Source organism: Callospermophilus lateralis, chromosome 9 (genome assembly GCF_048772815.1).
Source record: "Callospermophilus lateralis isolate mCalLat2 chromosome 9, mCalLat2.hap1, whole genome shotgun sequence".
Taxonomy (NCBI): domain Eukaryota; kingdom Metazoa; phylum Chordata; class Mammalia; order Rodentia; family Sciuridae; genus Callospermophilus; species Callospermophilus lateralis.
In genome coordinates this window covers 37,889,761-37,905,213 of record NC_135313.1, presented here as the reverse complement: position 1 = coordinate 37,905,213, position 15,453 = coordinate 37,889,761, and the positions used below count along the sequence as shown (strand labels likewise).

Sequence of the window (15,453 nt, the reverse complement as noted above, 5' to 3'; positions counted from 1 at the left end):
GATGTAGAGCAACTAACTCTGATACATTGCTGATGGGAATGTAAAATAGCACAACCACTTTGGAAGGTAGTTTGCTACTTTTTAAAAAACGCAAGGCATGCTACCACTATGTGAATCTAAGTTGGTTCACTCCTAAGTATTTCCCATTAAAAAATGAAAGAATATGTATATACAAAGACTTGTACCCAAGTGTTCTCAGCAGCTCTATTTGTAATAGCTTAGATCTGGAAACAACTCAAGTATCCAAGAGGTAAATAGTTAAGTAAATTGAGATATATCCAGATAGAATACTAAGCAACAGAAAGGAATGAACTATTGATGCATGCAATAAATTGAATAAATCTCAAAATAATTATGAAAGAGTACATAACAATGACTCCATTTATATAAAATTCTAGGAAATGCAAACTATTGTGACTGCAAACAGATCAGAGCTTGCCTTGGGTTGGGTTGAGAAAACAGGGAGAAATAAAGGGGGAGATTACAAAAGGACATAGAGAAACTTTTGGGGTAATGAAAATGTTCACTATTTTTATTATGATTTCAAGGGTTTATACATGTCAAAACTTCTCAGATTGTACACTTTATATATATGGAGCTTATTGTGTCAATTATACCTCAGTAACAGTTTTAAAAGAATATTAATGTGTTACTTGTTCAAATATTTATTATATCAAAATGTTTAAATTCTTGACAGAACTGTAGAGATAGAGAATGAATTAATGTTTACCTGGGGATGGATGGGTTTGGAGGGGCAGTGAATGCAAAGAGGTAGTAGAAAGGAAGAAGTGATGATGGAAGGGTTTTTATCATGATTATGGTGGTGGTCACATAAGCATGTGTATGGAACAGTCCAATATGTGTGTGCACATGCACCTCTGGGACACACACAGGTGCATGAAAAGTTTAAAAATGGTGAAAACTGATTGAATTCTGTAATCTAGTTAATAATAATAATAAGCCAATTTTGCTATTGAACTACAAAAAACTTTTTATACTGTTTTTCAAATATTCTGTAACCCTGTAATTTGAGATTAAAAAGGTTTTTGTTTTTGTTTTTGTTTTTTCTTTTGGCCTCAGGGATTGATTGAATCCTGGAGAGCTCAACCATTGAGCCATGTCCCCAGCTCTTTTTTTATATTTTATTTTGAGACAGTCTTGCTAAGTTGTTTAAGGCCTTGCAAAGTTGCTAAGGCTGGCTTTGACCTCATGATCCTCCTAACTCAGCCTCCCAAGCTGCTGGGATTATTGTGCCACTGTGCCTGGCTAAAGTAATATTTAAAATAGTGTGATTATCTAAAATGATGGTGTGGCTCCACTGGGAGTGTTTCAAGAATATAAAGTTCTAAGACTTCTACCTGTTTTATAGAACTATTTATTATTTATTTGTCTTGGCTTTTATTATATTAATTTATGCATTTACATTTTCAAAAAGAAGTTAGTTCCATGATAATCATTTTACATTTTGTCTTCATAATCTTACTATTTCTATTCATATGTTTTCATAGGGAGTGACTAATATGTTAGGTTTACCTGTGTTTTTTCACACAGATTTTTGTTGTTGTTGTTGTTGTTATTTTGCAGTTTTCTATAAAGGGATAAACAGCTAATAAAGATGGAATTTATTTATACTAGTGAATAAAAGTTTAATTAAGCATCTTCAGTTTGGTTTTTAAATTGCTGTGCCTTATTCTCATCATTGATTTATGGTATTTTAGAAAATTATTGTTTCTATTTTTCTATTAAGGTGAAATCCATTCTTGAAAAAAATGAAGAAGAGCTATCCCAAGCAGTGAAGTGTCGAGATACAGCCCTGCAAGAGAGTCATAAGTTGAAAGGGAACTTGGAGGCTTTGGAGGATAGGGAAAATAAGAAGGCAAGGCATCCCTCTGTTCTGAAAGTTTGTCACTAAGATGAAGTGCTTATTAAAGCTTTCACGAGCCATATTTCTGATCTTCTTGTATCTGTTAGTAAAAGGAATGAGAAGTAATCAGAGGAAGAGTTCTTTTTATAGAAGATAACTTCATTATGGTTTTAAATATTTCCCTTAAAGATATGTCATGTAACTCCAATGTTTTTTAACTGTCTTGAGAGAATTAAAAGTCTTAATTTTTCCTATTAAAATTCATCTGACCTTGGTAATAATAACATTCATACTTTTGTTTCATTAATGTGATATAACAGTACTATGATGCTTTCTCTTTAACATTCCTATGGTGTGTGCTTAGTGGGAACAGAAGTCACATCCCAAACTTTGCTTTTTTAAAACATTTTTATTTTTAATTGATACACTGTAATTGTATATATTTGTGCCATTCTGTATGACCTGTATACAATATATAATAATAAGATTGAGGTAATTAAGATCTCTATTACCTCAGACATTTATCATTTCTTTGTGTTGGGAACATTCAAAATCCTGTGAGTCATTTTGAAATATTCAACTAGTTTTTGTCAACCATAATTACCTGTTGTGCTTAGTACATTAGGAGTTTTTTCTCCTATCTGGCTGTACTCCTGAACTGTTAACCATCCCATCTCCATCCCCATTCCCCCTCATTCTTCCCAGGCTTTGGTAACCAATATTCTATTCTATGCTTTTGTGAGATCAACTTCTTAGCTTCCACATGTAAGTGAGAACATAAAGTATTTGTCTTTCTGTGCTTGATTTATTTCACTTAATGTCCCCCAGTTCCACCATGTTGCTGCAAATGACAGAATTTCATTATTTTTATTGCTGAATAATATTATCCTGTATATATGTATCACATTTTCTTTGTCCATTTATCTGACCACATTCCAAACTTCTTGAGAGTAGATGCTAGATTTTGCCTCTCTGCAGAGGGCTGTGAGCTGTATCTTTCTTCAACAGCTTCCAATTTCTCTTGCAGTCTAGAAAAAGAGATAATTCTGATGGATTTCAGATGTGTTCTCTTCTGACCCCATCAGAAGACAGCTAAGCGTACCACCTGGGATCACCTCTGAACTCACGAATTTGTCAGCCTTATCATCTCTGGTTAATGTGTGTGCTGTGTAGTGATAGTAGTCTACCATGTTTTCTGTAGGATCAGGGGTCTACTTTGCTTTTTCTCAAAGTCACAGTAACTTAAGAAATATAAAAATGTATTTTAGTTATTCATTTTAGTGTTCTACCATACCTGCTCTCCATACTCTCTCCTAGGAGTAATGAGACACACAAGAGTAATCAGAAAGGATCAAGAGTATTTGTCTTGTTTCATTTTCCTTTAGGTAGGAAACTTTCAGCGACAATTAGCAGAGGCTAAAGAAGACAACTGCAAAGTTACAATCATGTTGGAAAATGTGCTGGCTTCTCATAGTAAGATGCAAGGTGCTTTAGAGAAAGTACAGATAGAGCTTGGGCGAAGGGATTCAGAGATTGCAGGCCTCAAGAAAGAAAGGTATCTGTGATTATTTTCTGTCCTTGATATTGCTGCATTGTGTACTATAAAGGAAAGATGAGAGAGAACATGAAGTCACTTTATATCACTTCCCTCATGAAAGACTACTAAAATTTTCTTTAAAGATCTAGCAAATTGGGAGAAACCTGGAATTAGAAGTGAACATAACTTCTAAAAATTCAAAATGGCCATGTTTTGTTGTTATGTGAAGAAGTATGTATCCTTGAAAGTCATGCTGCATTGCTGTTTTTCCTGTTACTTTCTAATTTAAACCTAATTCTTCTCTAGGCTCTATGAATAGTAATAGTATTACTGAGATAATTTAAGCTGGACTGGGGTTGTAGGTCAGTGGTGGAACACTCTCCAACCATGCATGAGGCCCTACTTTTGATCCTCAGCAACTGGGAAAAAGAATATATATATATATTTATATTTGACTACTTTAGTTTGAATTATTTATTTATTACTATCCTGTTTCAAGATTAAAAATCATTTTGGGTGAACTATTCTGAGAACTAACTACTTCTAGCCTTGTTTTACAAATAAGCTCTTCTTTGTTTTAAAAATTATATAAAATTTTCCTTTTAGGTTAAAGAACAAATGGCCTGAGTATAACAGGGCTTCTAAAATACATTGTATGTATTAGTGGTGCATGTTGCCTCTGTGTTGTGAGAGAATAAATGGATTCTACTTTCTTCATTGTGCTTATATTTTTTTACATATTGTGAAAATATATTATCTTTGAAGTAAAACCAAAAGTCAAGAGGACAATATTAAAAATATTGTTTGCCATTCACAATAAATTTCTAAGGAACTTTGTATTTAGAATCAAAAATCTCATCAGCAAAATAATCCTAATAAAAGTGATGAGTTTTTTTTAACAATTAGTGATATAGGTAGTGTAAAATTACCAGCCTATGAGTTATTCAGAAACATACATTGATAGCTTAATGCATCAAGCCAAGTTGAATCATAGATGGGACAAGTTATCTAATTCCTTAGGAGCCTTAGTTTTTTTCTCTGAAGCTGAGACTGTAATTGTCATCTACCAACTCAGGTATTTTGAGCATTTGTGACCTACTACATTTGACGCTCTTTGAGCGTCTTAGAAGGAAAGTGTCCTGAAACTCCAAGTGGTATAATTCTTAGATGATTCTAATCTAGAGTCACTCTTGGGCTTTTTATTTTTAGGGCTCTAAATCAACAGAGGGTGCAGAAGCTAGAAGCTGAAGTGGACCAGTGGCAGGCCAGAATGCTTGTTGTGGATGCACAGCACAGCAGTGAGGTAAGGGCCAGGTGTTTAAAGATGAAAATACTGAGCTATTTTATTTTATTAGGGTGTTGCTGTTTGAGAAAAATTAAGTGAAAAAATCAAGTAAATTTCTTTTTCACTCAAGTCTGAGTTTTGGGCAGTGACATACTTAAAAATTGGAAATTAACCTAATTTTAAGCCTCACAATGAGTCACTTATTGACAATCCAGGAACATAATTATGACTAATATTCTTTGTCTTGTATAGTCCACATCTTTTCACTTAATGCACAAATGATTTCAGAAACTAAAAGACTTAGAAACATAATATATTAGAAACATAATCTCAAAAATAGCTGTAATGATCCCACTGTTAATAAGGAAACACAAACACGTGTGCACATACATAAATATGTATCTATGCATATGAATATATATAAAATATGCATGGATATTTTATATAAGTAAGTCTTTTTGGAAGAATATACAAGAAATAGTTGCCAGTTTTTATCTCTCCTAGGGAATGAAACCAGAAGGTGATAGGATTGGGAAGAGGAATTTTAGTTACAATTTTTGAGAAATTAAGCTGGCTCTATTTTCCAAAGCTCTCTGATGATCACTGCAGCATAGTCTTCCCATTGCCTTCTAAGAGTCTCCTAAGCAATCTCTAATAAATTTTCACTTATATTCCAGGCACCTGGAAACCTGTTCCTCGTTCCAACTAATTATTTCAATGGCACTTGAGGATACAGTGTAAGGAATGTGATGGGGCTTCTTGCATCTATTATAATGGCATTAAAAACACTCCTCTCTTTCAGATGGAGCCTCTACACAAAGCTCTAGAAATAGCAAGAGAAGACAACAGGAAATTGGCCTTGAGCCTGGAGCAAGCTCTTCAGACAAATAATCATCTGCAATGTAAGCTAGATCACATTCAAGAAAAATTGGAAAAAAAAGAACTTGAGCGACAGAATTTGGAAACCTTCAAGTAAGGGCAATATAGTCACAGTAAACTTGGGAAAGAGTCTCTGGAAGAGTAAGACCAGTTCATTTACATAAGCCAGTTAAATGCTTTTCTCCTACTTTGAGCTTGCACTCCAAGCCAAACCATGGTAAAAAACCAAGCCTAGCTGATCACCAGCAGATAATAGCTGGCTGGCACATGCCCATTTGGTTCTCCTTTTCATCTCTTCCTTCTCCCATGGTCAAGCTGCTTCCTTATGTGAAGGTTAAAAAAAATTAAAGAATATTGATTGGAAAGTATTCTTACATGTTTCTTCCAAGCTTATGCATCCTTTTGAAGCATGATTTGGACAAGGAATAAGCAGTCTAGGTGAGACTAGAATGGAACAATTCCATCCAAGTAGATGTTAAACCATTAATTATTTTCAATTTTGACATGAAATTAGTTAGATCAAGCCCATCAAGTTCAGGTCAAACCACTTAAGTTTTGTCTTAAGTTAAAGCCTAGGTAAATATGATTTAGATACTAATATTATTAAATGAAAATTTATACCTAAGCTAAATGCAGTATGCATGTAGATCTTTGTTCTTTTCAGTTAGTATACATGTTGATATAGGAGTCAGGAATGAACTGAAGCAGAACAAGGTATTTTTCATATATGTGATCTGTGCAAATTTTATATTCTGATAAAATGTTAACAATTACTGCCTCAAGACTACTCAGAAATGGTTAAAACAATATTGTTTATGTAGTGGTTGGCCAAATCACTTAAAAACCCCTCAGTAGCCAGGCACAGTGGTGTACACCAGAAATCCTAGCAGTTTAGGAGAGTGAAGCAGGGGGATTACAAGTTCGAGATCAGTCTCAACAACTTCGCAAAACTCTATCTCAAATTAAAATAATAAGGGCTAGGGATATAGTTCAATAATACAGTGCCCCTGGGATCAGTTCCTAGTACCAAAACCAAAATAAAACAAAAACCCAGAACTCTCAATGACAGCTTAGGTAGATAGGGATTAGATAGCTAATAAATTATTTCAAACCCTGAAAATTCTCCAGGTAACCATAAAATATAATCCCTCCTCCTCCTGCTAAAATGATCATAGCTGGATCATTTAGAGGAAAAGGGTGAACTGAAAGTCAGAGGTCTCCTTGCAGCATTTGCTTCAGAATTTACCTTTATGTCACTGTTTAATAGATCATGTTTTCATCATGCTTCACATAAGACCTGTCAGCCTCTTGAAATTATGCAGGAAGAAAGACCAAGTTTGGGAGATTGTGTTTTAGACATGTTGGTTTTGAGGTGGAATTTTTAGACTGAGAAATGGAAGCCTAATTTTGACAAGAAGTTAGAAGTTGAAATTCATACTTTACAAAGATGAAAGCTGATGTCTTTGGGTGGGTTAGTGTGCCCAGAAAGAAGTCTAGGAAGTGAACCAAGGTCAGAACTTGGGGGATCCACTACATTTCAGGGGGAAGGAACAAAAGTCAGAAAGGAAGCATTTATGGAGGCAAGGAAAGAATTTGGAGGATATAGAGTCACTGTAGGCAGAAATGAGTCAGATGCTACTAGAGTGGCAAAAACAATGAGACCAGAGACAGAGCATTAATCTTTGCAACTAGTACCTGCTGAGCATCCTTCAGTTAGTCAGTTTTTGTCCATCTAGAAAATTAAAAGGAATAAGTGATTGATGAGAAAAGGCAATGGTGAAAAGAAAGATTGAATAGTAGTTCATGAAGAAAAGTAGTAGATGAAGAAAAGTTATTCTGCTAGGGTCTTGTTTTAGGATAGGAGGAACTGGAGCATGATTGAAGAGTAGGGGAAAGAATCTTATAGAAATGGAGAAAAATGAGAACAAAGAAAAGTAGAGGGGTTATCATTGAAATTGAGGTTATGCATTTCTTCCTCTGAGATCAGAAGGAAAAGAAAAGAAGGTGGTTCATTATTCAGAGAACCAGTGGTGGATGGTCTGATATTCTTCTTAGAAGAAATTAAAAGCAAATTGAATAAGTTCTAGAGATGTATATAATAACATAGTGCCTGTAGTTTACAGTATTGTACTATATTGCTTAAACTTTGTTACCCCTCTTAGAGGGTAGATTTTATGTTATGTTTCAGAGTTGGAGATGGATATGAAAGTTGAGGGTAAAAGGAAAATTAATTTTAAAAATTAAATTAAAATTAAAGTTAATAAAAACTTAAATTGCATTTGAAAAATACAAATTACATTTAATAAAAATTAGAATTTTTAGGACTAGATGATAGTAGCTGACATGTATTGTGCTGAGCACTTCCTTTTTTACTGTGACTATTTGATGCTAGGTACTGTTGTTATTCCAATTTTACAGATAAGGAAACGGGCATGGAAAGATGATTTACTATAACAAGATCACATATCATCTTGTTAGAGTTGGGATTTAGATCTAGGCAGCAGCAGGCCAACTCTAAAACCTCTAGTCTTCATCACTTTGTTAGAATAAGCACAATAAATTTAAAGACAATTTAGAAAGTTGTTAAGAAAATAAAAATACAATACCTGCTACCCAAATAATGGTTTGTTCCTTTTATAGATCTCCATGTATTTTTTGTCCATTTTCTAGATTGGTGTGGGTGGGGGAGGAATGTGGGTATGCAATAAATAACAAAATAATCATTTCCCTTGACTTCAGATCTCCCATCTATTTATGTGGTGCCATTAGAACAAGTATCAACAACTTTTTTGAGATGATGTGCCAAAGTTGATTGCCATGTTCCCACCTGAGGACCAGGAAGTGAGGGTGGGGCACAGTTGCAGTTGTCCCCTGCAGGTCTCATTCTATAGACCAAGCCAAATAGACTAGCTGAGTCCATTAGCAGAGGTACTTTTAGAGGCACATGAGGAATGTGGGTATGTAATCCAAATAAATACAAAAGATGCTCAGGAGGAGAGTGGGGAAAGGAAGATTTCATGGAAGGCAGGCTCCTTTTGCTCTTTGAGAAATACAGATAATCATGGAATAGTGCAATACTAAGGCATTAGTATTTGGAGGCAAATAAGAGAAGGTTAAAACTGGAAGAAGCCTAGCTGTTGTTTGAGTCCATTCTTTTAAAACCTTTCTTGGAGTCACCTATACTTGTAAGAGTCAAAAACTCACACCCACACACAACATTTTGCATATCATTTCAGGATATTTCAGCATCTTCAAAAGCCAAATCTTGGATCTTGACCAAGGAACCCAAGTTAAGAATGCTGATCTAATATAAGACCCTCACTTCAAAGATAAAGAAATAATAACAATTAGAAGTTAAAACTTTAAGGAGTGAATAGCTGATAGCAAAAAAAAAAAAAAAAAAAAAATGATAAGATGAAAATAAGTGTCTCAAAGTATGACTGCTTCTGCTAATATTTTTCCTATGATTTATTTCACTCTTTTGATGAATCTCTTAATATAGATGGACATTTGTTTTTTTGGTTTTTTTTAATGCTGGAGGTAAATGGATCTTTTATTCTCTTAATGAATTCCAAATGAGATTCAACTAAAGACTGATCTTGTTTGTAAATCACACACATTTTGGAGAGTTGTTAATTCCTCTCCAAATCTTTCATGCTTCCTGAGATGGTTTCTAAAGCTTATTTATTGTCTGTCTTCCTCAAAACAGAGAACATATGGCTGAGGAGTCCAAAGTAGAAGCAGAGTTGCATGCTGAACGCATAGAAACTCTAAAAAAACAGTTTCAAACTGAGAGAGACACTGCAAAGAAAGCAGCACAACGGGAAAGTACTGAGGTACGAAGTCAAGTGACAAAGCTTCCCTCTAGGTGAATGCCTTTTAAGAGGATAGCCAGCTGAAGGATTTCAGAGGATGACTGCATTTGTTCTCTGGCTCTTCTCATTCCCCTCTGGTCAGCAAGTGAGATATAATTTAGCCATCTCTATGCTGTTTGTAAAGCTACACTTTCTGATATACAGTTCTCTGCCCTGGGAAGGAATGCCTTGAGGAGAACTTTTACAGCAGAGAACAATAACTGAGCCAGACAGAGGAATGAGGAGACTGCCTTTGATGGAAACCCAGTCACATCTCAGTTCACTTAACCAGCATCCATTGTGCATCCACCTTCTCCAGAGAGCTATAGAATGAAGCGGTAGGAGATATAGTCCCTGCTCTGTGCTAAATAACCCTGGTTTAATTGTGATCTCCACTCTGGACATGAGACAAACAGGAAAGACATCAGAGAACCCTTCTAGGCTAGCTAGAGGAAATGTACAGTTTTGGAGGAATTCAAAGTAACAAAGTTTATTTTAGGCTGGCTCTAGAAGATAGGAAACTTAATGAAAGTATAGCTTTGAGTTTGGTGGAAAGACAGGGCTGGACACTGTTTATAGGAACCCATGTAAAGCTGAGTTAGAAAAACCAACCCAGCCCCTCTTGCTTCACTTTTCTTGCTAAGAATTGCTTTGGCTTTCCTGGGCCTCTTAATTTTCCAAATAAATTTCATGACTACTTTTTCTATTTCTCTGAGGGAACATCATTGGGATTTTAACAGGAATTGCATTAAATCTGTATAGCACTTTTGTTAATATGCCCATATTGACAATGTGAATTCTGCCTATCCGAGAACATGGGAGAATTTTCCATATTCTAAGGTCTTCTTCAGTTTCCTTCTTTAGCATTCTATAGTTTTCATTGTAGAGATCTTTAACCTCTTCTGTTAGACTGATTCCCAAGTGTTTTATTCTTTTTCAGGCTATTGTGAATGGGGTAGTTTTCCTAATTTCTCTTTCAGTAGATTCATCACTGATGTATAGGAATATATTTGATTTATGGGTATTAATATTATATCCTGCTACTTTGCTGAATTCATTTATAAGTTCTAAAAGTTTTCTAGTGGAATTTTTTTTTTTTTTTGGTTCTTCTAAATACAGAAAAATATCATCAGCAAATAGGGATAGTTTGAGTTCTTCTTTTCCTGTTCATATCCCTTTAATTTCTTTCTTTTGCCTAATTGCTCTGGCTAGAGTTTCCATGACTATGTTGAATAGAAGTGGTGAAAGAGAGCATCCTTATCTTGTTCTAGTTTTTAGAATAATCTTTTGCTAGTTTTTAGAAAAATTTTTAGAACAATTTTTCTCCATTTGAAATCATGTTGGCCTTAGGTAAACATATATAGCTTTTACAGTGTTGAGGTATATTCATTCTATCTCTAGTTTTTCTAGTGTTTTGAACATGAAGGGATGCTGTATTTTGTCAAATGCTTTCTCTGCATCTGTTGAGATAATCATATGATTCTTGTCTTTAAGTCTATTGATGTGATTTAATGATTTCCATATGTTGAACTAACCTTGCATCCCTGGGATGAACCTCACTTGATTGTGGTGCACTATCTTTTTAATATGTTTTTATGTATGATTTATCAGAATCTTATTGAGAATTTTTGCATAAGTTCATCATGGGTATTGGTCTGAAGTTTTCTTTCCTTGATGTGTCTTTGTCTGGTTTTGGGATCAGAATGATACTAGTTCATAGAATGAGTTTTGAAGGGTTCCCTCCTTTTTTATTTCATGGAATAATTTGAGGAGGATTTAGGTGTTGTTCTTTGAATGTCTGGTAGAACTTGACTGAGAATCCATCTGGTCCTGGGCTTTTCTTAGTTTTAGGCTTTAGATGGCATCTTCTGTTTCACTGCTTGAAAATGATCTGTTCAGATTGTGATTGTCTTCCTGATTCAGTTTGAGTAGGTCATATGTCTCTAGAAATTTCTCAGTATCTTCAAGATTTTCTATCTTATTGGAGTACAGATTTTCAAAATAGTTTTTGATTTTGTCTGTATTTCAGACTACTGAAGTGTCCATCATATTTCCTTTTTCATCACAAATTTTAGTAATTTGAATTTTCTGTCTCTTTCTCTTCTTTAGTGTAGTTAAGGGTTTATTGATTTTATTTTTTAAAAAACCTTTTGTTTTGACAATTTTTAAATTGTTTCTTTTGTTTCAATGTCATTGATTTCAGCTCTAATTTTAATTATTTCCTGTCTTCTACTGCTTTTGGTGGTGGTTCTTCTTTTTCTAGGGCTTTGAGATGTAATATTAGGTTATTTATTTGTTGATTTTTCCGTTGTTTTAATAAATGAGCTCAATGCAATGAACTTTCCTCTTACCACTGCTTCATAGTGTCCCAGAGATTTTGATATATTGTGTCACTATTCTCATTTACTTCTAAGTTTTTTTTTAAATTTCATACGTGATTTCTTCTGCTATCCATTGGTCATTCAATAATGTATTATTTAGTCACCAGGTGTTAGAGTAGCTTCTATTTTTTATTTTATTGTTGATATATAATTTCATTCCATTATGATCTGATAGAATGCAAGAATTCTCTGTTTTTTTCTATTTGCTGAGAGTTGCTTTGTGGCATAAGATATGTGTGCTGCTGAGAAAAAAGTGAATTTTGTAATTTATTGATGAAATACTCATCAATAATTGCCTGTTAAGTCTAAATTATTGATTGTATTATTTAGTTCTATAGTTTTCTTTTTATTTGATGGATCTATTTGGTGGTGAGAGAGGTGTGTTAAAGTCACCCAAAATTATTATATTGTGGTCTATTTGATTCTTGAAATTGGGAAGTGTTTGTTGGATGTATGTAGAAGTGCCATTGTTTGGGGCATAAATATTTATAATTGTTATGTCTTGTTGATGTATAATTACATTAAGCACTATGAAATGACCTTCTTTGTCCCTTCTGATTAACTCTGGCTTGAAGTCTACTTTGTCTGATATAATGATAGAAACCCCTGCTTGTTTAGGTGAGTGATATTGTTTTTCCCATTATTTCACCTTTAGTCTGTGGATGTCTTTGCCTATGAGGTCTCTTGGAGACAGCATATTGTTGGGTCTTGTTTCTTAATCCAATCTTCCAATCTGTGTCTTTTGATTGATGAATTTAGGCCATTTGCATTCAAGGTTGTTATTGAAAACAGATCTTTATTCCCTATCATTTTTATTTATTTCTGGTTTTTAATTGTATTAGTTTCTCCACTGATTTCATCTTCATGGATTATTTTTCTGAGAATGTTCTGTAGTGCAGGTGTTCTAGTTGTAAATTTTTTTAACTTTTGTTTATCATGGAAGGTTTTGATTTCATCGTCAATTCTGAAGCTTAATTTTGCTGGGTATAACATTCTTGATTGGCATCCATTTTCTTTCATAGCTTGGTATATGTTATTCCAGGACATCCTAGCTTTGAAGGTCTGGATTGAGAAATCAGCTGAGATCTGGATTGGTTTACCTCTGCACTGTGATTTGACATTTTTTCTCCCAGTCTTTAAAATTCTGTCTTTATTGTGTATGATATGCATCTTCATAATAAAGTTTTTTGGTCTGTTGTAATTTTGTACATTTGGTGTCCTGTAAGCCTCCTGTATTTGATTTTCTATTTCATTTCTTTCAATTTGGTAAATTTTCTGATATTATTACATTGAAAAGATCATGCATTCTCTTGCTTTGTATCTCCACATCTTCATGTACCCTGATAAATCTTAATTTGGTGTTTTTATGCTATCCCATATCTCTTGGAAGTTCTTTTCAAGATATCTTAACATCCTCTAAGTTCAACTTTATTTTTTAATTTTTTGTAGTTGTAGATGAACAGCATACCTTTATTTTGTTTCTTTATTTTTATGTGCTGCTGAGAATTGAACTCAGTGCCTCACACATGTTAAGCAAGTGTTTTGCCACTGAACTATAGCCCCAGCCCTCAACTTTATTTTTAAGATTATATATTTCATCTTCCTTGGCTGAAATTCTGTCTTTCAAGTGGTCTAGTCTGTTGGTGATTCTTCCTATTGAATTTTTAATTTGGTTTATTGATTCCTTCATTTTGAGGATTTCTGCTTGATTTTTTTTTTCAGAGTCCCTATCTCTTTATTGAAGTGATCGTTCACCTCCTGAATTTTATCTCTGATTTTATTCTTTACATCGTCCTTTACCTCATGGATCAGTTTAACCCTGTACACTCCAAACAACTTTTCGGACATTTCTTCTGCTGTGGTATCAATGGATTCTATTAATGGAGCATCTTAGTTTATTTAGGGAAATTCCCTTTTTTTATGCTGTTTTTGTGTCCACCCATCGATCAGTGTAGATCTTAGGCAATACATTTTCTACCTTATAGATTTATAGTGTCCCTGAAGGCTTCCAGGACCTCACCTTTAAGGGGAAGACCAATATTAACAGCAACCAATGCAAACAATATACAGCCTTAAACCAAACAGCTCCTACTGTGATGTCTATAGTTTTGTCACAATAAACAGAAATGATAATTTTAGTTATTGCCTACAGTAAAAACAGTAAGTTTGCAAAAGAGTTTACAATTTCAGGTGGTGGACAAAGAACAGAAGTTGTGTAAGGTTTGATGTTTATGAGAAAGTAGGCGAGGAGATAGAAGTTAAAAATTATAGGAAGAGTGAAAGAGGGAATAATAGAGATTGGCTGTTAGCAGGAGAAAAGAGAAAGAAAATCAAGGAAAACATATAAGAGAAAAATATGTATAAAATAAAAATTTTTAAAAATGAAAAATAGAAAAAAGTAAAAATAAAGAATAAAAAACAAATATACTGTTCATACATCCTATTCCTCAATAAACTGATGCATGAAAAATAATTGGTTTCAAAAATGATAGAAATGTGAGAGAGAAAAAAAGGAAAGGTAAAAACTAAAACGATCTTGATGAAAAATTGACAGTTATTTCCTTTGGAGTTCAAAAGTTTCTCAGCTTCACTTCTTAGCAGTTAAGTGGGTGGGGTTTCTAGGGTGAGAGGGTTAATCCAGGAGTGGTAACTGCTAGAGGGTGGGGTATAGGCTCACCTATACTTCAGTCTCTTTGCTGAATGCCAGTTGGTCTGGAGATTTTAAGTCAGCACACCTCCAGTATCCAGCAATTGCCATGCCATGCTGGAAGATTGCACCCCTGGAATGTCTTTTGGGTTCTATTCGTGTAGTGTAGGAGCCTATTCTTAGCCCACTGGATTGCCTGCATACCTCACAATTCCTGGTCTCAGATTCAGTCTCCAAATTCAATCTCTCCCACCTCTACTCTTTTGAATTCCTGGTCAGGCATTTCTCTTCCCAGTGGGTCCTGAAAGCAGCATGATTAGAAGGGGAGAGGGAAGCCAAGTGGGTTTCCTCAACCAGTATTACCCTGTGTAAATCTCTATCCATGCTTGATTTTTCTCCTGGTCACTTTGGCACACTCTCTGTCATGCAGCATAGGTTTGCCCAGCTTGTTTTTTGAGCTAGACTTGGGCTTCAAAAAGCAATATTATAAAAACAAATGCAGTGAAGTTGACAGCTGACAAGTTTAATGATAAATTACCATATAATTTATTTTCACTTCTCAAGACATGAGACTGCGAATGACAGAAGAGAAGAGCTTATAGCATGGCAATAATTATTGTGTACCAGGCTTCACATTCTTTCTCTACATTTTATTATTTAATTTAGTTTTATGAATATCTTTTTCATACTTTTAGGTTGATGAACCTGAGGCTTGAGAAAGTTAATTGCCCCAAATTACTCAGATAGTAAATAGTGAAGCTCAGAGTTGAACTTAGGAGTCTGACTGACTCCAAAGCCATGCTCTTTAACTGCGAACAAGGAATATACATGTATGTTCTTTATCTATTGTAAGAAATATTTTATTCTTTTGTATTAAAAATTATGAAAATCACTTGATCCGTTGCTCTATAAATCTGCTTACTCCAACATCATTATCATGTTGCTTATTCTCCTTTTTAAAAGACAGCAAAATATAGGAACAAAACTAAATAAGCTTCTCTTACCA

At 34.3% G+C, this 15,453-nt stretch overlaps 1 protein-coding gene across 2 annotated transcripts in view; it reads left to right on the top strand.

The window, feature by feature from the left end:
- Ccdc150 (coiled-coil domain containing 150) overlaps positions 1–15,453 on the top strand; it is a 107,231-nt gene that overhangs the window by 81,013 nt on the left and 10,765 nt on the right. For both annotated transcript variants that reach the window (XM_076866119.2, XM_077110262.1), the window contains 5 exons: positions 1,748–1,876; positions 3,250–3,419; positions 4,611–4,704; positions 5,489–5,658; positions 9,275–9,401. In XM_076866119.2, the coding sequence (XP_076722234.2) occupies positions 1,748–1,876; positions 3,250–3,419; positions 4,611–4,704; positions 5,489–5,658; positions 9,275–9,401 (690 nt within the window). The remainder of the gene's footprint in view (positions 1–1,747; positions 1,877–3,249; positions 3,420–4,610; positions 4,705–5,488; positions 5,659–9,274; positions 9,402–15,453) is intronic.